Source organism: Carassius carassius, chromosome 24 (genome assembly GCF_963082965.1).
Source record: "Carassius carassius chromosome 24, fCarCar2.1, whole genome shotgun sequence".
Taxonomy (NCBI): domain Eukaryota; kingdom Metazoa; phylum Chordata; class Actinopteri; order Cypriniformes; family Cyprinidae; genus Carassius; species Carassius carassius.
In genome coordinates, this window is record NC_081778.1 from 11,681,188 (window position 1) to 11,708,872 (window position 27,685).

The 27,685-nt window shown below is 36.7% G+C and overlaps 2 protein-coding genes across 2 annotated transcripts in view; one reads left to right on the forward strand and one right to left on the reverse strand.

The window, feature by feature from the left end:
• Positions 1-3,589, reverse strand: part of LOC132103796 (uncharacterized) — a 57,146-nt gene extending 53,557 nt beyond the window's left edge. The window contains exon 1 of the mRNA XM_059508886.1: positions 3,455-3,589. Coding sequence (XP_059364869.1) covers positions 3,455-3,482 — 28 coding nt within the window. The 5' untranslated portion in view covers positions 3,483-3,589. The remainder of the gene's footprint in view (positions 1-3,454) is intronic.
• A 10,058-nt stretch (positions 3,590-13,647) lies between these two features.
• LOC132102806 (zyxin-like) overlaps positions 13,648-27,685 on the forward strand; it is a 39,203-nt gene continuing 25,165 nt past the window's right edge. Inside the window, exons 1-2 of the mRNA XM_059507463.1 lie at positions 13,648-13,667; positions 24,046-24,268. Of these exons, the coding sequence (XP_059363446.1) occupies positions 24,052-24,268 (217 nt within the window). The 5' untranslated portion in view covers positions 13,648-13,667; positions 24,046-24,051. The remainder of the gene's footprint in view (positions 13,668-24,045; positions 24,269-27,685) is intronic.

The window sequence follows — 27,685 nt, forward strand, 5'->3', positions numbered from 1 at the left end:
ATCATTCTAATATTCTGACTTATTATGAATGTTGGAAACAGTTCTGCTGTCTAATATATTTGATGAATAAAAGGTTAAAAAGAACTGCATTTATTCAAAATAAAAAAGAATTTCTAATAATATATATTCTAATAATATATTTTCTTTACCATCACTTTTTATCAATTTAACACATCCTTGCTGAATAAAAGTATTGATTTTATTTTAAAAAAAGAAAGAAAAAAAATTACTGACCCCAAATTACTGACCAGTAGTGTATATTGTTATTACAAAATATTTATATTTTAAAAACATAGCTTTTTTTTTTTTTTTTTTTTTTTTTTACTTTTTATTCATCAAAGTATCTTAAAAAAGCATCACATGTTCTGAAAAAATATTAAGCAGCAGAACTGTTTCCAACTTTGATGAATCATCATATTAGAATGATTTCTAAAGGATCGTGTGATAATGATCCTAAAAATTCAGCTTTGCATCCCAGAAATAAATGATAATTTAAAGTATAATAAATTTAAAAACAATTATTTTAAATTGTAATAATATATCACAATATTACATTTTTCTGTATTAATGATCAAATAAATGCAGGCTTGATGAGCAGAAGAAACTTCTTTCAAAAACATAAAAAATAGTAATGTTTCCAAACTTTTGGTCTGTACTGTATATATATAATAAAAAAAATTATGATCTAATGTTACAATATTCATCAAAATATTACAAAAAAAGTTTAGTCAGAACTTGAACTCTCTCCATAAAGCTATCAGTATTCTATTTTAACAATCAAAATTATATTTGCAGTTGTGATTTTCTCTATTTTAATTAGGACACCAAATGTACCATATTACCATGTAAAACAATATATGATGGGGGGAAAATGAAGAAAGCTTGTTTATTTATTTTTATTCTTGTATTATTATTATTATTATTATTAATATTTTACCAAATTCTGAAAACGCTTAAAAAGTTATTTTTTTGTTTGTTAATAAAATATAAACAAATGACAAACAATAGGACAAAGATACAAATTAAGTAAAGAGTGTTTTAATTTTTTGACGGGTAGGTTTACTGTTTAAGTTCAAAATACTACAGAAATTAATAATTAAATGTAAAATAAGACACTGTCCTGTCTTCACTGTGTGAATTAAATAAACACTGATTCTTGTTAAAGCTGCAAAAGTTATTCAGACCAAAGGAGTATGTTACATTCTCTTTTTCTTTGGTTGTTTTATTATGATTAAAGGCAAAGCAGCAGGTATATTTGGCTGCAGTCACTAAAAGACAGCATAACTTTGTGTGCATTTTTAAAAAGGTTTTTATAGGTTTAACAATCATGTATTTATTGTTATATTCTCTATAATTTTGAGTGAAATTAAATGTTTAATGTTTAAATGCTGTAAATTAATTTATTCCTGTGGTTCAGTTGTAGCGTATTGTGTCAGCAATGCAAAAGATCATAGGTTCGATTCCCAGGGAACACACATACTGGTAAAAAAAAGTTATAATAAATGTATAGCCTGAATGCAGTGTATGTTTCTTTTTGGATAAAAGCGTCTGCTAAATGCATAAATGTAAATGAAGAAGCATCCCCTGCAGCATTTATTTAAGTAAAAAAACACTCAAATAAAAACAGAAGACCCATCAGAAGACATTTATGTTTGTTGAAACATCGTTTTAATCTCATAATACAGAACCGCATATTCAAATGAGGTTCACAGTATGTCATAAGTAGTTCTTTGATTCTGGATGTGTACTGATACCGCACAGCATGTTGACCTCCATTTTAGTGCTGTGCTCTTTTATAAACACTACTTATCAAACCCTCCTCCCTTTTCCTCCCTGCTCTCTTCCATTCCTCCCCCTGCCTTTCTCTCGCTCTCTTTCCTCCTCTCTGTGTGGATGTGAGGCAGGTGGCCCAGCAAGAGAAGTTTGACACAGCATCTACAGCTGATGTTTAATGTACTTTAGTGCTGATGTTGAACGTGCGCGTGACTGTTCTGGGCCAAAGTCAGCTTGTTCTGCAACACTTCTCAGGATACAATGCATCTGAATCTCAAACTATGTTGAAATGCAGGACAGTGTGTAGAATAGTGTTTCCCAACCATAGCTTCATTCATAAGGCTCAAGAACCTCTCTATCAACACCTAATAATAATTATGTTACTTTTAAATTATATTTTAAGTATTATAAATTAAATATGATACAATATTATTAATATTCAGTCATTATATATAAAAAAAAAAGATGAGAAAAAAAATGTTAACAATAAATAACATGAATACTAACTTAATTAGTTCATTACAAGAACTAAAGTTGAGGTCAAAGAATATTTTTAACCATATTTCTTGGACAACAAAACAGGTTAAAACCTTTTCTGTCAGACAGACAAATAGAATACAGAAACTGATACCACAAACCTTTTAAGCAAAGACAACAAATCAATATTGTGAAAGATCTGGTTTTAAAGTATATTTACTGCAGGCTGTAGTAAAATTCTAAGTGGAAAATAAATGATTATTTTAATGTCAAGCCTACATTTACCAATCAGTCTCTTCTGAAATGCCCTATAGTATTTTTTAAATACTTAATTTCGTTCAAAATCTGATTACTTTTGACTTTAATGTGCATTTAAAGGGAGAGTTCACCTCAAAATAAAACCTGCCTTGATTTACTCACCCTCATGCCATTCCTGACTTTCTTTCTTGTGCATAACACCAAAGATAATATTTTGAAGAATGCTGGCAACCAAACACTTTACAATTGACTTCCTATGGATGGACGCAAACAAAACGCAAAAGGCATTTCTCAAAATATCTTCTTTTATGTTGCGGAGTGACATGAGGGTGAGTAAATGATGACAGAATTTTAATTTCTGTGCGAACTTTCTAATTAATGTGCCACCGATCCAGCTAGGTCTGATTATTGGGAATTATTTGTCAAGTGTGTTTCGGATTCAGGATGGTCCCAACCTGATTCCCTCCTCTCCCTTACACACATTTCCCTCAGTTCTCCTGCATGTATCACCCCTCCCTCCATCTCCCTCTCACTGCAATGAAATTCAGCGTGTTTGCTATCTCTCCCTCTCACTTTCCAGCCGATTTCAATGTGCAACACGACACCACAAGAGCATCTCCAACAACAGAAAATCTCACCCTCTGTGAATGCCGTAAACAAGCTCTATTACTGCATTTCACTGCTCCATCATCTCTGCCTCCCACACACAGACACCATGCAGTAGCATAAATCAAGAGATGTGGGTTGGAATCCACACACGCGCGTGCCCGTACACGGCAGTGACAGCATGTGACAGCTCAGACGTTAAACTCAACATATCCTTCCACCAGCCAAATTCCTTTCACACATCACAAACATGCGGCGAAAATCGCGCTGTAATTACCCCTCTCACTTAATACACCCGCTCACGTGCACCCTGCCAGAAAGTAGAAGAAGAGGATCTTACTCAGGGTTCGAGAGCCGATACATCCCATGGTTTATTCACAAAGGCCCTGGATAGAAGCAAGGAAGCGCTAGTCTTTCACCATACATTCTCTTTCTCCTTTCTCTGCTTTCTCTTTTCTGGCTGCTGATTCTCTCCACTCATGCTGCTCCCTCCCTCCCTCCCTTTCTCTCTCTCTCTCTCTCTCTCTCTCTCTCTCCCTCTCTCTCTCTCTCTCTCTCTCTCTGTGTGTGTGTGTGTGTGTGTGTGTGTGTGTGTGTGTTTGTGTAGTCAGGGTGTCTTACCTCTAAGCCTGCAAGTCAGCTTGTCTTATTATGACACTGATGTAGTTATTATCACAAATAATAGGTATAATATTCATTTTATGCACTTCATTAGGGTTATCACTAGGGATGGGTACCGAATCCCAGTATTAAAATGGCCCCGGGGCTAAATTATGAAATACCGTAGTATCAGTAAGATCTGACGGTATCGGTTTTGCTTTCGGTACTGGAGGGGAAAAAATTAATGTACTATGTATTTTTGCTTAATAATGTTACCGTGCACATTTTATCTCACCAAACATTTCTAATGTGCGATCATATTAAGACGTTTGTCTGTGAGATCTGCGAGATCTCTCATGTACACCGAGGAGCGGAGGCTGTCTGTCAGTCACACACACACACAACAAGAACGAGCGCGGCGCACACACATGCATAAGGGGCCGTTCACATATCGTGTCTTTTGCGCACTCAAGTTAGTTATTTCAAATGTAGGCGCGCGGTATGCGTGCTCATAATGGAAGCGACGCGGTCGCGACCCGCACGCGGTGCGACTAGCTCGTTTTTTCCAGGCGCGTCCGAACGCATCGAGTTAAAAACATCTCAACTTTTCAGAATGCTGCAAGCGCACTGCAGGTCATGTAACTGCCTCACCTTTTCCGTAACAACGTTGAAAGCTAAGCCAAGATGAAGGAATAGCTGATAGCTGTATGTGGATTTTTAAATTAATTTAGTAGCAGAGCTACTGCAAGCAATTTTTTGTGCTGCAAATCCATCTATCCATTGCTGAAATTTCCGCGTCTTCATGGAGAGAGCAGGTCATGGTTGCTTAGCAACGGCAGACGCCTCAGGAGTGCAAGTGCCCGAAGGCTTTGGGGGGGAAAAAATCAGAAAGCGGCGTGCCTAGCGTTTTCCACGCGTTTTTAGACGCGATATGTGAACGGCCATTTACAGTACGAAAACTCCGGCTTAATACAAAGAGTGACGATGGCGGAGACAGTAAAACGTTCCAAAGTGTGGTTATACTTCACTAGAGTTGATGCAGACAATGCTCGTTGTCATAAGTGCAACATAATTTTTGCATGTAAGGGCGGAAACACGAGCAAGCTGTCAAAGCATCTTTCAAAAGTGCATTATGTGCAGACAGAGAAATGCAAAGTTTTCGACTGCCTAACACAACACAAAGTAACACAACACAAAGTACCGATAAGAATACCGTTAAAGTACCGGACCGTTAAGCATGATCGGTAAGAGTAGTAATACCGTTAAAACCTTAACGATACCCATCCCTAGTTATCACTTCATACTGCGTAATTATTTTATTTAGTTGCATTTGTAGTAGATAATAGTTCAAAATCCTATTCTCACAGAGAACTGGAAATACAAAAGTAGATGTTTGTGTGTGTGTGTCATACAGGATTCATTGTTATTGCCGCAACTGTGCGCTGGGGTTCTCTCGCCCCGTATCACTAAAGGGCTCAAACAGCTCCTACAATGCAGTGCAGATCTCTCTCTCTCTCTCTCTCTCTCTCTCTCTCTCTCTCTCTCTCTCTCTCTCTCTCTCTCCCTCTCTCTCTCTGCCCTGACCACTGAACCCAACTTGCACAAACACTCATCACCGTATATAAATACTGTAAAATCATGCGATATCGCCACAGGATATTCCTGTGAGGCTCTCAGAACTTGAAAGCACTCTCTCTCTTTCTCTCTCTCTCCTGTCATTCTGTTCATTCTGGTCCCTCCCTCTGTCTTGGTGGCAGAAACACACACAGGATGAGTGGCTTTGTTATCTGGAGATCATTGCCGCCCACTCTATATCTATCACTTTGCTTTTTTATTTCCTTTTTTCCATCCTGACCTGCATATTCATTTAATTACTACGAGGTGATGTCTTTATCTTTGCTTCTCTTTCTTTCTCATTTATAATAAATGCACAGGGCTGTTTCTTTATGTATTTGTCATAAACTCAGTGATGCAGAATGGGTATAAAAGAGGAATGGTCAATGAGTTCAGCCAAAGAGAGATAGAGGGGTTGAGAATTTTAGAATTGTTTAACAATTAGTAAATTAGTATTCAAAAATAAACAGAATGTGATTGAAAGTAGAGTGAAAGAAAGGGGCAAATGAGAAGTGGGGGAGGGAGATGAGGAACAAGAGGAAATCTGGGCAGAGAGAGATGGAGAAAGAGAAAGAGATGGATGGAGGGGGGATGGTTACTTCTGTATGTACACAAAAAGATGGCTAGACGCAGCAGTCCAGCTGTAATCTACCCAAACCTGTAGAGTCGTACTATGCCCTGGCCATTTATAGATTATCATCTCTTCACATTCTCAAATGTGATGCGGTGTTGCTTTGTAAATCGGCCTGATCTTTGTATGAGCCAATGAATTTGTCCCAATCAAATTAATTCAAATTGTCTATTCGGTCTGTGAACTATAATATATGTTAATTGCTAGAATGTGAGCCTCTGTGTTTGTGTGTGTCTGCGTGCACATGTGAGAATTAAATGTCCCTACAAGGATAAGAAAACAGATTAATAAACATTCAGTGAAATCTTGATGCAAATCTTAAAATAGAAAAGAAAACATAAATAATTTTAAAAATGTCAAGTCGGTTAAACTTAGAAATGATAATTCGCCTGTTTCTGCTGCATTAAAACATATAAGTAAACAGCATTTGATTTCTTCTAATTAAGTTATTTAGAATAATTAAGTTTAAGTTATTTTAACTTGACACTGACTTAAAACAATGTACTATGTTACAAGATCAGTTCAAGAAAAACAAGGTTTTTAGTATGAATTGCCTACATTGTGGAATCCAGCCAACAGTCCCCTTGAGGAATGTCTTCAAATGTATAGGCGTGCTTGTGTGTTTACAAGGTGTATAGTGCAAGTATTAGGTTAGTGGTAGAGGATAGAGAACAGAGGTCCATGGAAAGTCTTCATTACAAATGTGTGCATGAGTACCTGATATTCTCTATGTCACGGCGACTAAATGTCCACAGTGATAGTAATACCATTAATCTTTTGACCTTGTGAGACATTTTTGTATCATACAGAATTATTATTATTATTTTTTTTTTTTTTTAATCTAAAATATGAGGAGTACATTTAGGAGAAGGGTTAGGGTTAGGGGATAGAAAACACAACATATTAACAACATGTTTATATCTGTATTAAAGAATCAAGGTGATAAAGATACAGCTGGAAAAATGGATTTAATGTCCAATATGCTCTCTCTGTCCCTCTCTCTCTCTCTCTCTCTCTCTCTTGCTCTCACATGCAAACATTCTCTCTTTAATTTTTCCCTCCCATTTTATTATGTGCTAGTGTTTCTTCCTTCCAAATTTCCTAGTACCCCTCATGCAGTACAAACATATGTCAACTCCCTTACACACACAGTCTCTCTCAGTGTGCAATGATTAATGTCTGTTTCCTGTCAGACCATTGAAAAGGAAGGAGCAGAGCAAAGAGATGGAGAACCATACTGTGTAGAATCTCACATTAACATGGCAACACAATGAATGTGAGGATTGCCTCCTCATGATGATCTTTCCCCACCCTGGGCCCCATCCTACATTAAACACAAGCAAACCTGTTTTATTTCAAATGTATAGAACCATGAAGTCCAATTGTCTATACTCTCACTCTCACTCTGTTGAACAAGACACAAGAGCATCAGCGAGGTCAGATATTGAACTGTTCCAAAATCATTCTGAAGGTCTTCAGTACAGGTTTCAGGTCATTTTTCCACATCAGACATAGTAAACCATTTCTTGTATGGTCCCAGTTGCACAGTGGGATTGTCAGTTTGGAACAGAAAAGTGTGACCTCAAGCTGTTGCAATTAAGTTTAAAGTTCACAGCTCTCTAGGATGTAATTTGATTAAGATTTGCTTTCAATGAAGTTCCTGGAATGGCCAAACCCATTCATTAGAAAAGTATGTCCATATCATTTTGACCATATTGTGTTGATTTAGGGCATTTTGATGACGAGTAGTATCTAAGTCGCATCAGTCTATATACACAGAGTACCCAAGGGTTCAGTCCTAGGACCTCTTCCTTTCTCAATATACACAGCATTGCTGGGACTTATTATACAGGTACTGTACATATTTTTCCTTCAATGGTTTCAACAATGACACATGGCTCTAATTCTCATTCCACAACCCCACAACAGCTGCATGGATCTCAGACTACCTGGTAGATGATTTGGCCTAAATTATGTCTAACACAAAGACAGAGTTCTCTACTCTTATCAGTCAGTTTATCAATGCAATGAAGTTTCACTATTCAGCTCAGACTCATGTACAATAATGCCAGGAAAACGGACCTTTACAGAGAGGACTACAAAGATGATCAGGTCATGCACATTTGCATTGTTCAAAAACATAAACATCTGTCCATTCCTATCTGAGCATACTACAGAGCACCTTGATGCACAATCAAACCTGATGCTCGGATATCTTTCAATATGTCTCACTTTCACTCTAGTCTGCAATCATTGGATTTGTATAGCAGCACATCTCATATTACTGCCTCTTTAGGATGAATCACTTATGATGTCTTCTAAGTCACTTTGGCTAAAAGCTTCTGCAAATGAATACATCGAAAATGGAAATGGAAGTGCTGGTGTATGTGTCCCCTAAAAAATGTCAAAAAGACCAATAAACAGTCACAAAAATCTTTTCATTGCTCAAGTTTCATAGTCCTCTCTAGTCCTATAGTCCTATATTCTCCTAAATATATTGCAAAGAACTACTGAGCTTCTGGCTTTTAGGGACACCATTTCAATATTTATGTACTCAATTTTATATAGCCCCATCATATCAAGCTTCATATTGTATTATCTTAATGGACTGGCACCATCAAGTATAGTCAAAAATGTCACAATGTAACAAAGGTAGCAACAGATCCTTGTGAAACTGGGCGGGGAATTGACTGTAAGAAAGAGGTGGGTTTAAGTTGACAAAATGACTGAAGAAGTCAGGCACACCAAAGAAAAGTCTATTGTTTCACTGGAAAGTGGAGTTAGTGAGTTAAAAAGTAAGCATTTACATGGTTGAATTTTTCACAATAAGTACTATAAAATGTATTCACAATATAGTGCAAATTTTCAGCTCATGCCAAATTTGATAATCCCACTGACATTCATTATTCAGTCACAACTGAAAAATAGACCCTGGATGATACTTTCAAATGCAGCATTCACTGTGTTCAGTTCATGACATTCAGAAGCCAGAGATCAAGAACAAACCACATGGTTGAGTATTCCCAGCTCTTGCATATGACAAGCATTTGTATAACAAACTGAATGTTCCTTAATTAGGCCAGGATGGGGAATACACAACGGGGTGGTCATTACCTCAGTGCGAAGTATTGCTGCTTCATGAATGATCTTTCTGTGAAGTCTGTTGCACATTCGGATCTTCACACAAATGTGCTTGGATAATGACACTGAGATAATTAGGACCACCTAACATCTCTCTCCCATTTACATAGATCTTAGCAGGTAATAATATAGGACTCTGAACCCTATAACCCCGTTTTTTTTTCTTGCACACGTGCACAGTGCACACACACAAAGGAAATCGGAAAGGTGCCTCTGGATCGATTTGCATTTATTATTTTGTTGTCTTTTTGAAGGCTCTCTCCAACAGTGCTCATTCAGTTCTACTTATTTTGAAATTGAGCAAAGGAGGAGGCCGATCTGATACACACTCTAGTGCACTGATTTATATCTTCAGCGGTGGGCTCACTGATCCTAAAACACAAGCACACAGCTGTGGATTACATTCCCTCCTGAAGCACGAGCTGGGTGCTGGATTTAGACAGCTGTGAATAGCATGATGTATATGTCATTTATCAAATTCATGCACATGTAAACATAGACGAGCACAAAGCAAATCCACAAACACTGATAGATCTGATAGGTTTGAAATTGGATCCAGGACTGACACGTGCACCCTATAGATGAAGTTGGAATCATTATTTAACCCAATCGTGAGGGCATATTCAAAGGTAGTCTTTTTTATATCACTTTTAAATTTGTGTCTCTCATTGGTCACTAACTTGGAATGTTCCCTCCTCTATAATTTAGATGTTCTCTTGAAGTTAACCTTCAGTCCTTCCTTTCTTGTCTAGACTCCTGTCTATCTATCATCATCATCTCTTCCATGTCTATCCGAACTGCTCCATGTATAAGGCTTTTCAACTGTCCATACTCTTAACAGCTGTTGAAAATCAAACGTTTGATTTGCATCTTTCTTTTCTCTTTCTTCTTATGTCCTGGTGAAAAACCTGAACTTTAAGCAGAGACTTTGTGCTGGCATCTGGTGGACAGTGATGGTAACACAACCATATTTAACCATGATTTAAAACAGCAATGGGTCAACTCAAGGAGGTCTATAATACACCAGAGAGCTATCTGTATCAGTTATCCGTCAGCTGAATCTTAAATGCCATGTGACTGATGACAGAGGAACTGAAGACAAATGATGTCCTGATGCTGATTGGCTGGTGACAACATGAGAACACACAGTCTCAAGCTAAGAGAGAGAGAGAGAGAGAGAGAGAATACACACATACATTCAGTGAAAATTTTTCCATTGCATTATTTGTAATTTCACTATGAATGCTGTCACTACTGCATAGTTTTTGTGAATAATGATCAGTTATGAATGATGAATTATCATATGAATAATCAAATAATTTCAGTAAAAGGTTCCAGCATGACACCACTTATAATTATAATTTAGGTAATAATTTTATAAAATTTTATTTAAAAAAAATAATTCCTTCCATTCCCTTTTATTTGGTTGAATTCATTGTATCATTTTAGTGTTATGTGTTACCCTTGTGGTGTTTTTTTCATTATGTGCATGACCCGTGCACCATCTAAATATCAGTATTTTTGAACAGGTAACCTACCATGAATGTGGCACTTTGTTTTATCCCTTGAATTATTACAGTGGTTATCAGTACATTTGAAAGGAAAAGATTTTAAGTAGACATTTCATTTAATGAAATATGGCTATAAGTTATGAAATATACAGATGTCAATTTGCCTCCCCGTAATACCGGAAACATTTCCACAGTAAATGTTAGAGTGAATTTCACAGCCACCTTCTTACCGTAAATTTAACAGGGATTTTTTTTTTTTAAACTAATAGCATATTTCTTTTCAACAAGCTGCAGAATTTGAGATATATTTCATAATGCAAAGTATATGACAAGTTGCATCAAAATGTAATACTGATCATTAGGGGATTGGAAAACACCTAACTGTGAACAATGGCAACTGTGAAGCTTGCCATGGCATGCACAACTACATTTTGGCTGCAAGTTTCTATTTTGTATGAGTGGTGGGAATTGTATGGGTTGTGTTTTTTATGAACATGATTATGTGATTATACACATTTCTATGAAAGAACACAAAAAGCATTGTTTTTCTGAATGCACAGTCTCTGTTTCTAAGAAAAAAAGGCAACTCAAGGAGGAGAAAGAGTAATATGACTCCTCCATTTCCAGTAAATTAGTCTGAAAATGAGCGCACCGAATGTGCATGCTAAAGTTTTGCTGTGAAGTACTGTACAGTAAAAGCACACTATAACTCATAGTGAGGGAAGGGAGAGGGATTGTTCCATGCTAAGACTTGGCTGAGCTCCAGGCTCCACTTTCATGCCAGAGGGTCTCCTTCTGTGCAAACTCACCTTCGCAGTGAGGGATCTGAGCATGCTTGCAGAAAGCGCTCAGCATGTTTACCTCTCCCAACTTCATAATCGACAGACATTATGCATGTCGTCTTTGTTTTTTTTAAAGACTCAGTCTTTTCTAAAAGGGCTTAAGGTGTTATTTTACTGTCATTCCTTTCATAACCAAGCAACCAAACCAGATGTTGACTGGGATTTGGATTTGTGTTGAATTATCAAAACAAGTACTGTGTTTAATGACCGCTTTTTCCATAGTAACAAAATCCTGTTGTTGTTTTGGAGCGCTGATTCTGAATGACGGCCGTGTGTTCCCCTGGTAGTTCCTTCAGCATCTATGCTAAAGGGAGCCTGCGATGGAGAGATGTGCAGTCTGAATGAACAGCAGATATTTTCCAGGCCACTGTGTGAAAAAAGAAAAAACATAATGCACCTGAATCATTAATAGGCCTCAGGAGGATAAAGAGTGCAGGATGGGTGGAACTACCTTCCTGCAGGACGGGACAGCCATACATGAGCATTATTCTCTAATGTACTTTCAATACAAGCAATTTCCCCTGTTAAAATGACCAGTATTGCTTGTGGTTATCATGGGATATGTTGTGTTTAGATGGCATGCTAGTGTGCTGGTCTCCCTATAACTAGCTTAACCAGCTTCAGGTTCATTAATTCAAACAGCACCTTTTCATCAGGGTTATAACAGAAAATAAAACATTGCCATAATATGAAACATCAAATGTAACACACATGATACTGAAAACGTAAGATAAAACTCTAATTTACACAACTGATAAGAATAAACTGAGAAAAAAAAACAATTGCCAATTTATGGTTTTTCAAAGTAAACAATGAATTTTTTTGTTTTTACTTCCAAAAACTATAATTGTAACAATATTTTACTCTAAAATTACATTAAATGTAATTACAATTATTCACCATATATGGAAACTTACTGTTAGCCAATTAACAGGTTTTTACTGTAGAATTATTTTTTTTTACAATCGTTTACTGTTAAAATCACAATAAATTCTCCAGTGTACAGAAACATTATGATTGAAAATGTTCTTCAAAGTAAAACTTTATACATGTGTGTGTGTATGTATATATATATATATATATATATATATATATATATATATATATATATATATACCTTTAAGATTCAAAGTACACTGCAAGTGCAATACAATTAAGTGCACTTGATTTTCACAAGGGTATCATGCATATGAAGCAAGATTTTCACAAACAAAACTATATTATGGCTTAAGACGGCTCTGAATATAGTGCACATATTCTATGGACTACTATTATGATTCTTTATAGAGGTTTTTGTCCCTTTTGGAGCTTGACAACCTCTGCTCCCCATTCCCTTTCATTGAATGGAATAGAGCAGCTCATACATTGTGTTAAACTTCTTTTTCTGTGTGTGTTGTATGGAAGAAAGTCATTCATATGGGTTTTGATTGACACATATTAGTCAATAATTAAACATTAATGATTTTAGGTGCACTCTCCATATAATGCCTTTTGGGTGACCCTGTCTGCTTGGAATTAAACTGGAACCGGCTGTGGAACATAGTATGTGCAGCACAATAGAGGTTGACCACGACTATTAAAACTAACTCGACTTTAGAAGTGATGTTTCTGAGCGAGGCTCCACGTTTTGTGTCAGTTTGATCGTCTCAGTGAGCACTGCATGTTCTCGGCTCTTTCCTTCTGTGTCTTTCCAGCCATTCCATGTGTCTGTGTCTAATGAACCTGACCTCCTTTATCTCTCTCTCTTTCCCTCCCTCTCTCTGGATCTCTTTCTGAATCACTTACTCACCCACTCTGCCCTTACAAGGAAAGGCAGGCAGGGTTGATGTCATAGAATAAAGAATGTTTAAAGAATCCAAATGGGGCGAAACTAAAGGGAGAGAGAGAGAGAGAGAGAGAGAGAGAGAGAGAGAGAGAGAGAGAGAGAGAGAGAGACGTGTTTGGTTTGTAATACGCATGATCTGTGCAAAAGACAAACGAGAGAGAACTTGTTTAGACGGAGGGATGGTGTCATTCCTTTAGGAGACATGTAGGGGGAGGGTCCAACAGCTGTGCATTCGGAAAAGAAACAGGAGTAGAGACTGCAGAAAAAAAGTTATCATCGAAAACAGTTTTCCAGGCCTACAGAGAGATAGAGGAATAGAAGGAGAAGGAGAGAGGCAAACGATAGAGGAATAGAAGGAGAAGGAGAAGGAGAAGGAGAGAGGCAAACAGGTAAGTCCAAGCTGTTTTCAGTACAAGACTGCTGGTGTTTGTTTGACCTTTTTATTTAATCATTGTCCAACGGCTTTTACACCTAACAGGTGAGGTAACCAATGAACTGAAAAAAAAAAAAAATAATAATAATAATAATAAAATAAAATGAATGAATAAATAATTATATATTATAATTATATATTCAGTTAAACTTAAGGATTGAATCTAATTTTCTAATCAAAAAACTTGCACGTTCCAAGTCTGACAACCAGAAAGTGTCCATATATTGTATTTTTTGCAAATAGAATTTAAAATATAAAAAAATTAGAAACACATTTTGCCTTAGTTGTAAACAGTATATCTATTTATTTATGCATTTGTTTAAAACAAAACGTTTTGTGAAATTCATTTCCAGTAAAATGTGCTTTTGCTATTTTTTTCTATTAGGTAGGCCTATGCTATTTTATGACTCCATTACAACAGTAATTTAGTCATCATTGGCCACAGTTTTTGTCCCCCATCCGGCGGTCGGGAGAATGCGGAAGCTTGAACCGGAAGTGTGTCAAGAGTCGGTACATTAGGAAAAAGTTCATGTGGGCAGATCAGAGTCGCTGATCATCATCTACACGAGAGCTTCTTAGAATGACCAGAATAATGCCTAACGCCTAACGCTATAAAGCGACACAATTAAGAAAAGATACGCGTAAAGCGGGGATACTATTTATCCATAAAACGGTGTCTGCATTAGAAACCTTGTACTGTTTTGGCATAACTGCACCTTTCCAGAAAAAAAACAAACAGTAAGTGCCTTTATTTCACCCTTTTCTATAGTATTCAGCCTAATTTATAATGACAGCGGTTTGTCACTGATGGCTGCAATCTGTATTCGCATCTAAACCTCAGACCTTGTATGCATTCACCGTGGTTTGTAGTCATTTTTAGTGCTGTTTGTATGGCGTTTGACTCGAGATGTATTATAACTCTGAAAATGTTTCATTGCCGCTTTGAAAACTATTCTGTCATCGGTGAAGAATGTTTTGTATGATACAACTATGGATTTAGTGAGGGGTGGGGCGCGTGCACGTAGTTATAATGTTAACTAAAGGTAGTTAATCTTATTCATAAATGCATCCACTTAAAGATTTGTGGCTGGAGTTTGTCAAGTGGGACAGTCTCTATAATTTGTGTTTTATTCAGTGGGAGCTTTATTGTTTCTCTTGTTCCTGGTTTTCCAGTTAAAATATCCTTATAAGGTGAAAGCAACTTGTCTTAGCTCGTACTGTTGCGTCTGATAAGAGACCGTCAGGGACAGCCACACACGGTTTTTCCTCGTCTGAAGAACGAGGATGCGATTACATGTCATGACAATTCAGTATTTAAGGCGAGAATGGGAAAATGGATGAAGGCAGGATTTCTCTGGGTGGAGCCCCTAAGGTTACGACGCCGGTGTGGTTTAGGATTCCCCAGTTCAATGTGTGCTGAATGCGGCCGTCGGACTGGCAAAAGAGATATAATCAACAACACGGTGCCTCCAAAAATGTTACTAATCTTGTTGTTGAAAGTATTTTTGCTCTCGTTAGTTTTTCATTTAATCTCACTATTCAGTGCAACGGTTTGTTTTTAATAATGAGGACTCGCAGCCAAACTCGTGTTGATAATGTCATTGTTAAACAGATAGTTCCGACTCCATTCTGATTGGATGAGCAGCAACCAATACTGGCCCACCATGACAAAGTTGACTGATTAAAGGAATCACCCAAAAATGAAAATTTGATGAAAATATAGGCTACTCGTCCTTTAGATCAAGATGAGTTTGTTTCTTCATTTGAAGACATGTGGAGAAATTTAGCATTAGATCATTTGGTCACCAATGGATCCTCTGCAGTGAATGGGTGCCGTCAGAACGAGAGTCCAAACAGCTGATAAAACGTCACAATAATAATCCACACCACACCAGTCCTCAAGCCATAATTGTTTGCTCTGGTGAAAAATAAATAAAAGTAATCTTGTCTGACTTGGGAGAGAATCATAGATCAGGTACAATTTACAAGCAAAAACTGTTCTAAAGTATTTCTGTGGATTTGGATATGAAGAATTACTGGTAATTTCACTTGCCAAAAAAAAGCCCACTGAAACACAGCTCACTGCAATATCAATTTCAAAACAAGCAGCTTTCTGTTGGTTATTGTGGTGAATCAGCATAACCAAATTGGGCCCATTGCGAATTCTGTATGGGGAAATATTTTGCCCTCATGCAGAATTTTAGATCATTCTTATTAAAATGACTTGATTTCGCCCTTAAAAATGAGCAAAACAACATTAAGTATGATTAGACTCTGAGTACATTTACTTGTTATTTTACTAATTGTGTGTGTGTGTGTGTGTGTGTGTGTGTGTGTTTAAGCATATTGGTTTTAGGTGAATTTTTCTTTTACATGCCAGTCCTATGAGTACCAAGAAGGTTAGCTTTTTTAAAAATCAAAACGTATAAAGTATTTTCATATCAAGAATATGTTTTATGTGTCCTGGTATGCGGGCCAAGCATAACCCGGACAGATCATGGGCGTGCCACGATCTTTTCACCACAGTCACCCAAAACAATAGAATCCCACTGCTTCTGGAGCTGTCACTGTACCAGATTCCAACCGAGTGTCTTTGAACAGGTTTAAACCGGATTCAGGAAAGGAAATTTGTCTAATATTAGTCATTGTGGACAAGCATTGTGATAGGAGTCATTGTCCATGATCAGAGATGTCAGGAGATGTTATCTTTCAAAACAGGATGTAAGTTGTGGTGTCATACAGTGTGGTAAGTTGACAGTTTGTCACTGCACAAGTCTCTGTATAAGGTGAAAAGAGCTGTTTTTCCCCCTACAAACTACAACTGATCAAGATTAGTCGTCTTTATTTAAACAGTTTTACATAGTTGTGAGCTCTTATCAATATTCTGGTGTGCATCTACTCTGCGGCCTGATGGAGCTGAGATGAAATCATCTATAGAGGAAGCCAGAAAATTGCAGTGCAAATAATTAGTCAGTTCACAGCCATAGGAAGCCAGAGAGGAACGATGACACATTTGTTTTTGTCTATGGTTGATGTGTTAGACTTCTTACTTACATCTATCCATTTAGCTGACAGTTGTATCCAAGGGATGTTATGAAACCAGCATTCACAGAAGAACATTACTCATTGCAATTTCAACATGACCCGTTATTTATTTCTTGTGTCTCCGGTGTGGTGAGCAGAATTTAAGAGTTTGCATGTCTCATGCACTGATCCTCAACTAGTTCCCAAGCCTCCCTCTCAGGCCACAGTATCCATCAAGACTGCATAAGGAGGTCTCATGGAGCCAGATCAGCACAAAAAAAGAGCCAGTCTCCCTTTAGTTATTCTGATCAAGTGATGAAATGCAGACACATGCGTAAGGCCATTGGAATCTTTATATTGCAGCTGTTCCCTTCTGTGGCATGCGCACACACACACACACACACACACACACACACACACACATAATGTAGGAAGGTGCTAGTTCGATCAGATCAAATCCTTTACTGGAACTCCAAAGTGGGTAATGAAAGTCACGGAGTGTTTTCCATGGATGGTGTTTTGACTGGTTTGAACTACATTTCGTTTCAGTTAGACTGTTGTTTTGCGTTGGTGAATTTCCTCTCACTAATGTATTGTCTTCACATTATCAGAGAGTCTAGCTGTGTAGCCAAACCATAACTGTACCCATGGAGAGCAAACACACCAGCCAAATCTGGCAGCTGGTGGCCTCAACAAGCAGAGAACATCCTACGTTACTCTTAGTTAGAACTAAGGCTGGGATGATATAATGAATATTTGCAATATATTCACAGTGGTTTTGCTGGTGAGATAAAATAAGGCAACATCATGAATATTGGGAAATGCTTAATGTGCTTTTTATTTGAACATAAAAGGAACACTACACTTTTTTTGAAAATAGGCTAATTTTCCAACTCCCCTAGAGTTAAACAGTTGAGTTTTCAATCTGTTTTTGAATCCATTCAGCCGATCTCCGGGTCTGGCATAGAACACTGAATCTGATTAGACCGTTAGCATCTCGCTCAAAAATGACCAAACAGTTTCAAAATTTTCCTATTTAAAACTTGACTCTTCTGTTGTTACATTGTGTACAAAGACTGACGGAAAATGAAAAGTTTCGATTTTGATATGTCTAGGTACTATACTCTCATTCCAGCATAATAATCAAGAAACATTGCTGCCATACCATGGGTACAGCAGGCGCAGTGAAAATAGTCCCCAGCTAGTTTGTGTAGTTGCAGTAATAGCACAGGACTATTTTCAGGCGCTTCTGATTATTATGCTGGAATGAGAGTATAGTTCCTAGCCATTTCAGCCTAGAAAATCGCTACTTTTTATTTTCTGTCAGTCTTGGTACACAATGTAACTACAGAACAGTCAAGCTTTAAATAAGAAATATATATATACTCATTGGTCATTTCTGAGCGAGATGCTAATGGTCTAATCAGATTCAATGATCTATGCTAAGCTAAGCTAAAAGTGCTACCGCCAGGCTTGGGGAACTTCTGAATGGATTCGAAAACAGATTGAAAAACTCAACTGTTTAACTCTAGGGGAGTTGGAAAATGGGCCTATTTGGAATGTTCCTTTTAAGTTTCTTTAAAAACATCATTAAGGCCCGTTCAGACAAAGAACAGTAACTTTAGATAACTAAAATGATAACTTTATTAGCATCCACACCAACGCCATGACATTGTTTATTATAAGCAAGTAAATGCTCAAGATCTTTAAAGTCGGATGGATTCTGATTGCCTCTCAATTTTTTTTATTGTTTCTCTGGTGGAAAAAAAATGTTCTGAAAGTATTGTTATTATTATAGCTGATGTGTGGAATTTTCTGTTCTCATAAAATTAGAACGATTATTAAAATATTTTAGTTTCAGTTCATTATGGGTGTTTTCCTTTCATCAAGAATAATTGTATGATCTTTCCTTGTCTTGATGTTTTAATATCTCTAATTTAAACTTCATTAGCAAAAACACCGATGGGATGTTAATGAATGTGTTTTGTCCCTGATAAATACCAAAATAGAATTATTGGAATTATTGTAAAATGTAATTTAATGTAGTATTTTAATTGCAGTAATTATTTTTACTTTTATGTCATCAGAATTTTCACAGAAGGCACACATTTAAGACATATAGATATAGATATATAATGTTATAATAAAAATATATGAATTTCTGTTCTATGTTAATGTTGTATTTTTATATGGAATGAAAATGTAATTAAATACTGTTAAAGAACAACAGTGTGAAAAATAATTTTGCTGCTTTCAGTTTGAGTCTTTTGAAAAGGCTGATACGTTTTATGTTTTTGACAGTCTCTAATTTGAAGTAAAGAAAACCACTGGCCAGAATTAATCATTCCCCTAACACATATTGATTGTCAAGGAATGATGGATTGATGGTTGTACTTACCAGCACTAAAACTAAGAGGAGATGTGGTCAACTTGTGGGTCTCCTCTTCTCTATGGTGTGCTTAGAATTCAATTAAGAATTAAGGATGTGGTCATCCTTTTCATTTTGTGGCAGAGGACACTCACAAGAGTAAGTCATTGCTGTTTGTTCATGCTGAGGTTTGATTACTTGGAACAGCTCGCTGGAACATTTTCTTTTAAAAGTTCATTGTAAGTACCCACAAGCTTGTATTGGTCTGGAGATGGAGGTCATGATAAGAATATATTATCTTTTGAACCTCAGAGTTTATGGCTTGAGTATTTTTTTTTGTCCTGTGTGAATATTTAATCAGAGCATGCACTTGTACATTATTAAACTCCAGATATGAAGCAGTGGAGAAAAGTGAAGAATTTGCTCTTTACACATGACCGCCTCTCAGTGCACACTCATACCTGAGGGCTAAAAATAGTCTGAAATCTCTTTTTTTAGCATTTGGAGATGGAGATGGTTTGGTGGACCACATCAAAGCATCTTTAACTGTAAATCTGTCTGAAGGTAGGGCAGAAGAGGTCTTCCACTCAGACGTTTTGGGAATATTTGTGTGAACTGGAGCTCTTCTTCTCAAGCCAGAACATGAAATACGCTGGAGTTTGTGGTTGTGGTTTTGTGTGGGACTCAATTGCTAAACGATTCATAATTACTCCCCCTGATAAAAATTTCCAGCATAGATTTGTATGGCTGTCAGTGGACCAAACTGCTTTGCGATATTTACACATGGGAGTTGGACATGGCCCAAACAAGTCAGGGTGAGGAGGAACTTACAATTAATTGGTGTTTGTTTGGCACAACGTGAAGTGCGCAGAGTTATTTATGGTTGCTGTAGTGCAGCATGGCTCAGTAATATAGCCTACCATTCAGCTGATGTATGATCACAGTTGTGTTGTGCATATCCCAGCTATTTTAAAATGGCTTTGAATGGGGCTCATCCAATCCGAATTTATAGTCAAAGTAAATTGAAGTAAAACTGAAATAATGACATATGGTACTGTGTGTTTACATTATCTCAAGGCAGCTCTGTTGCAGTAAATGCTGCTCCACACAAACTCCATCTCTGCATATGTTTAAGACGCTTTAACATGCATTTTGGAATGTAACATGCACCAAACAGTTTCTAGGGCTGCTCTGATCACAATCTGCCGATCGTTAATGCGCATCTCGTCAGTAAAGCCGGTTCTCTAATCAGCGGTAAATTCCTTTAGGTGCGTGATTTCACATAGAGCAGCTGTTACTACACAGAGCCGTTGTTAACTGAGAAGATGCGCAAATAAACGCTAAAAATGAAGTGGATTTGCGCATCTTCTCAGTTAACAATGGCTCCGTGTAGTAACAGCTAACTACATAGGCTACACAAAATAATCTAAATAACTATATAATTGCTATGCTAAATAGATACTATAATAGTCTATCCTGGTCGTTTTCAATAATCGCAATTCCAACTCCCGACTCACAATAGTGATTTTGACAGAAAAAGATGGTTTTATACTGCCAAGGCGCGTGGTAGCTCGTACCAAGGGGCGTGGTGAGCTGGAAACTGCTTACGTCACCTGTCACCGCTTACGTCACTTGCCACTGCAACATCCAATAGGAAAAATCAACTTCAGTAGCAACCGTTCAACCTGAAGAGGGCAGCACTCAGACGTTTTTACACCATATTTTGTAGAATTAAAACACTTTATACTCAAATGTCAAAAAAGTTACTCGAATCAATGAACCGCACTAATAAAGCCCCATTCTTATAGATCATTAACTAAAAAAAGTTGGTTTAGGGTTTAGTTAAGGTCTCGCTGTGGTTTTCAGTCAAAATAAAAGTTTATGTACAATATACATTTCAATACAATAAATTAAGAGAGCCACAAATGTTAGTATTGTAATTTTCTAGTAATTTTAATGTAATGAAATGATAATTTCTCAAGTTGTTTTTTATTTTTCAGTGTCACATTTTAAAAGTAATTTTTGTTTTGTTTTTACAGTATGTTTTATTTAGTAGTTAATAATAATAGTTATAATTGTTAGTGTTTTATAGCCATATAAAACTGGCAGATCAACTGAATGCAATAATTGTTTTTAAGATAACTTCATGCCTATACAATTTTTTATGTTTTCATTAATTCAAGGCAGGATAGAAGTCATGAGATTGACCATGAATATCTGATTGAATATAATACATTTATGAATTTACAAACAGCATGTCCTTATGAAATAATGCTTAGGCCTTATATTTTTTCTGTTTATGCAGTATACAGACTCATTTATACTGAGCTCCTTTACTATAAATTTGAAAACTCCAAGTTCTCCAATTTTTTACATTAGTTTCAAAGTGGATGAGTCCATTTGAATGTTTCACTCAGGTTCTCTTGCACTTGTTTTACAGAGCACATTTCAGGTGAGATGATGTCAGTTCTTTTTGAAATACTGAACTGAAACGATGAGAATGAGAGTGGACTGCCATGCAATGCATGTTTCTTTCCTACTTAACCTAGAATAACATGTTTTGGCAGGTCATAACATGGTAATCAGAATAGAATAACAAGAATGTGGCTCCAATTAGTAAAGCTAGAAACGAAAGATGTTCTTTTAGTCATGAAATCCTTGTATACATCATCTGCCTCAGAAGGCCACAATGGGTTGAAGTAGAGAGATAATTGACTAGGACAGGACAGGCTGCATCTGATGTCTTTAAAGTGTTTGCCATCATCCGTAATTCATACTTTCAAAGTAGAAGTCTTTGATATGGTTCACTGGCTGTATTATGAGAACTATAGAGCGAAAAAAGTAATGACTTAGTCATATAGAGTCAGATGAGACTTGGCTCAGCGGCAGCAGGAGGAGGAGGGATGAGGTAATGCCGTCGTTTTTAAGTCCAACCATGCTTGAGGTTAATGTTTGCACTTAGCTCATGCCATGTGAGCCCTTCTGTGGTGTATCACATCCACATGTCTCAAGCACTCTTAACTGTTTCTAGTTGAAGCTCGGTTGACTGTACCCTAAAGCCCCATAATGGGAAAGTCATGGTATGACTTCAACTCCTATAACTTCCGTTTGGAGAACTTGCTTGTGTGCACACACAATCAAAACACAAATTACATCTACCAACAAGAGCACATTGTATCTTTGTACTGTGATTTTGACCATCTGCGTTCTGCTTTGTCCTATAAGTTCATTATTGGCTACTATATCATGATGAATAATATTTTCCTTGACCGTTTAACCTTAAAGAACGACTTGTACAATGAAAATTTAAGCTCTCCGAATTCAAAACATTACATTTTTCTAAGCGCATCTTATGAAACTAAAGACTGAAATGCACTACACAAAGAATTGCTTATTTATACCATGTTTACGCTTATTTATACCAAGTTTGTATGATCAAAAAATGTTAAAGTTTTGAGCAGATTGTGACGAACATAAAAACCTCTAGCTGGCCATTGCATTCACATGATCAACAGACATGTTTGTGATTGGCTACAAAGTAGAACGCCTCCACATTGCAAATATAAAACTCCGATGCTCTTCGTGCTTTTGAAAGTATCGCATTTCAATATAAAGACTGGTATTGTTATAGTTTTTAAATTGAAGTATCCACATGGTACCAAAATACCTAAACACCAGATGATTTAATGAAGTAAAACATGTGAAAGTTGCCAAACTTTGTGCTATTGCTGGTTGTGCGTAGCACCTACAGCAGAACAGTTTTTGCAGAGAGGCTGCTATTGAAGGATGGGCAGTTAATAATGTAAAAAAAAAAGTTGTGACATTTGCCAAGTATGTTAACCCATACTCTGAATTGGTGCTCTTTATTTAACCCATCCAAGTGCACACACACAGCAGTGAGAAGTGAACACACCCCCAGAGCATTGGGCAGCTATTTTTAAGCAGTTGGGGGTTCAGTGCCTTGCTCAAGGGCACTTCAGCCATGAGTATTGAGGGTGGAAGAGATTCACCCTGCCCCATCTACAACTCCTGCTGGCACTGAGACTCATATATATATATATATATATATATATATATATATATGTATATATATGTATATAACATAACAAGGCTTAGATAAATGGTTAAAACACTAAAATGTGTAAACCACTCATTTTAATAACTTGACATCGGGGTCAAAAAATAATAATGAAATAATTGTGTTTTGTCATCCCTTTAAGAAATTAATTATTGAACGCTAAATTCTGAGAGTAGGACTTTTCTCTGGATATGAAACCAAGTTAAACAAAATGAGGATATGAAACAAGTCAACATAATTAACATAAAAATACCAGAGATTTACATAATGAGAAGTGAAATGTTGGTATATAATTACTCTTCCAGAATTTTTGTTAAGGATTTCCTTGTTAAACCTCACCCAATTTATGCAAAGCATTTGTGTACACTGAACTTTTTCAGAACTGTTTCAGTCTGGTTGGACTAAGAACAGTTTGCATAAGTTATTCATGTTAGTTTTAGTTTAGAAAGGAACTTTATTTATGATGTAACAGGGAACTGCATTGATCACCATGATGTTTTTACTTCCCTGTAATTATTGTGAACTCAGATGCTCATCTTCAGCCTCACTTGATACATATAAACCAGCTTGATGTTAATGTGTAATCATGTTAAGAAATTAAATATTAAAGAAGAGTTTCCTGCTCATGTTCAGGATGTTTCAAAGCAACATTTTCCATTTGAACCCAGATGGTTGACTAACCTACTTACAGGTGGGCGGCTCTTTTGAGAACTGATTCCACATGAGCAAAACTATTTCAGACACCAAAGCCATAGAAAAAAAGATTTTCCACATGCTGTACTGCCAATCCAAGATCCATCATGGTGATCTTGAATTAGTTTTTGGTAATTTGAACTGTAACACTAATATTGTTGTCATTTTCAGATCAAGATGGCTGACTCTAGCACCGGCAAACCTATGGTCACTTCCTCAGTCTCCCTCAAAGTTACCGCTCCTTCTTTCTACAACCAACCCAAAAAGTTTGCATCTGTCGCTCCTCCACGCCCCAAAGCACAGATGGCCCCATCACAACCCTCATCATTTGTAAGCACTGCTGTAATTGGACGAGTTGGAGAGATGCCCCCACCCCCTTCAACTCTTCATGAGGGTAAGGCAATTTCCATAAAAGATGAAGGGTATAATTTTTAATACAAGACCAAAAGAACCAACAAAAAAAAGTATTTCAAAAATCTAGTTTAGAACACGTGCAAAATTCATAGAAATGTACTCTTCGTATTAATACTGTTTTATATGGATTTGGAAAAAGCTTTTTCAATAAATTTTTATTTTTATTTTTTTTTAATAACCCTAACATCATGTAGTGTAAACATCAAGTAACAAGTAATAATATATTTTTCTTTAAGGCTATTAAGCTTATTTTACAAGATGTAAAAGCAGTCTCTGATGTCCCCAGGGTGTGTATGTGAAGTTTTAGCTCAAAATACCCCACAGATCATTTAAATGGCTTGTTGAAAATTTCACTTTTTTGTATGTATTATTGTGTGTGATAGATGTTATGGGTTGTCCAGTTGTTATTTAAATTTGGACCTTGAGTCTGTAATAAAGTTTGATTGACTGATTGTTCCTTTAAAAGCAAATGAGCCTTCTCGCTCAGAGTGGTGTTTATGCTAATAGGGCAGAGAGAATCACAAATAGGCAGGACTTTTTCCCTACAATGACGTGTACGTAGGAAGAAATCTGGAACCGCTCGTTTGGAGAGACTGCTTATGATTTGTTGGGATTATAAAAATAGTTGTGAAGATTTTTACCATTATAAGCTGGTTGTTTTCACACACTGCAGCCACACAACTGTGTTCAAACATCTTATAAAAGTGATTTTTGCATAATAGGTCACCTTTAATCCTTGAAAACATGTGAGTTTACACATTTTGTTGATTATTTTCTTCAGGGTAATATTTTTATGTATGTGTTTAATAGAGCCCGACCGATATGGATTTTTGGGGGCCGATGCCGATGACGATATTAACTCGAAAAGAGCCGATTTATAAGCCGATATTTTGATTTTAAAAATAATCTGGATATTAGACCCATTTCCTATAAACTGCATTTACACAACATTCAATAGCAAAATATCTGCCTGTTCTATGTATGTGGGCTGTATAAACCATTTTCCAGAATGGACTATGTTAAAAAAAAAGCCTTAGATTACAGTCTCAATGACTAAACAATTGCACATCAAAAGTATATATTTTTTAATGATCAAAAAACAGTCTGGTTTTAAACATTTAACACTTTTACTTTCTTCCAGTTGAAGCTGGTTTTAACAGTCTGTGTGTTTACTGTAAATAAATTATAATACTAAAGTTAAAGTATTTGCAGAAGTAGTCCCACACTTTGCTGCTACAGCATTCACCTTTTTCAGCCATCTGTAGGCAGAAAGAGAGACGGAGAAAGAATAAGCATGTGTACTAATAATATCACCATGTATCATTACTCATGTCATCATTAGAATTATAATAATAATAAACTGGGATCTCCTACATAGGCACAAATGAGAAATATATTTTTTTTTTTATTTGTCAAGCAATAGGTATTACCTACTTATATTTAACAATATTATTTCAACATTTTCCTGTTATGTCTGTAAAGCTGCTTTGAAACAATATGTAAAAAAAAAAAAAAAAGCGCTTGTTCAGCTCACATTTATTTAAATGTCCCCTCTGGTTTAATCATTTCTGACGCACCTACTGTAGTTACTGTAACTACACTATATTTGCTCTCACAGACACATTCACAACAGACCCGTATATCTTCTCCTCTTCTCTTTGTGCAGTCTGAATCAAAACATCGTCTTGCCTACTATTACCGGAAGATTACGGAATCAATTCGAAGTTGAATGGTTAACGTTAGTGTCATGAACACACTGCTGTCAATTTTGAGAAGAACCACCTTCAAACAAGTTAATAGCAAGCATTTAAGGGGCCTGCTAAAAAGGAAACTATTAGCGTTAGAGTAACGTAACCAGCCTGAATTCACCAAATTGTTCTCTGGACCTGAGGGTAGCCTCTTCTTCCTTGCTTCTCTCTTAATTCTCATCAGCAGGACTAGCGCTATCGCTCGCTTCTTAGATACATGTTTGCTGCTGACCGAAAGGAGGAGGAACAGACTATGAAAGAGCTCCCGCTAAACGTTTTTAAAACTCCGCCTATGCCATAGCGCAGCGCAAATCGCTTTGTATCTGAAGGGCAACGCTGAGCCCAGCGGCAAGCGCCGTGCATACCGCGTACTGTGTGAAAGGCCCAATTACGCGGTCATTATGTGGGAAACACACTGCAATAGAATAAGAATAAGTTAAACGCTAACGTTATAGTTTGACCTCCTATTAACGTTCGCGCTCTTCCACTGATAAACATGGTATTAGCTTTGTGGCTAATCTAATATAGCAATGCATTAGCGGCTGTAAGTGATGTTACAGAATATTTAGAAGTAATAATGATAGGACCGTTAGCTAGAACTACCACACAGTTTTTATATACAGGGTATGAACTAAATCTACAATCATTTCACATGACGAACGACAGACTGACTCACCGTCAAAACAGTTGATCGCTTTCTTCTGTAGTGGACTTTTGGCGCTGTTGTTAACTCTGGAGCTGCAGAGCTCCCTCTGGTGGGCACACTATGCAACACTCATAACATGAGTGAAGCATGAGACTCTGTTTCTCATGTTTCATCGGCCGTTATAAATGCCGATGCCGATTTAAATGCAATTAGCTTATATCGGCCGATAATATCGGTCGGGCTCTAGTGTTTAATAAAATTGTTTACACCAAAATAGCAATATTTTCTTAAGCATAGGAAAGGGGAAAATAGAAGTTGGGTGGCAGATATTTATACCTCAGTACTGTAGCACATTATAAAACAGTATGCAACAATTTATTGAGTGTAAATGATCATATTTATTGATATTATTAAAAGGATGCCACCTTATTGGGACAAAGCCCTCCCTACATCTACCACTAATCATACCCAACACTGTTATTAATGAGCCATTTTATTTCCACTTTTAAAATATTTCCTCTATTTTTATAGCAAATAAATGATTTTCCGATCTGATATCTGATGGGAAAAGGTGAAGAGCAAGCAAAACAATTACTTTGTAACTAAGTTGTGTTTTGGGCTCAGTATCGATTTGGTATCGACTTTTTAGGCACCAACCGTATTGCCATTATACCATTGAGAATCCAAAAATAAAAATTTTGATGCCTAAGGGGATAATCTCATTAACGTCATTGAGCCAGTAAGCATGCAGCATGCTTGATGTGCCTAAATCAAGTGCTGGTGATTGGCTCTGGAGTATGGAAGTTCTAAGCGGCCATGCATTATAATTTTTTTCCCTTCTTGTTTTCTCATTATAACGACTTAATTTTCTCATTATCTCGATATAACGAAAGTTATTTTCTCGTTATAACGACTTAATTTTCTCATTATCGCGACATAACGAAAGTCGTTTTCTCGTTATAACGACTTAATTTTCTCGTTATCGCAACATAACGAAAGTTGT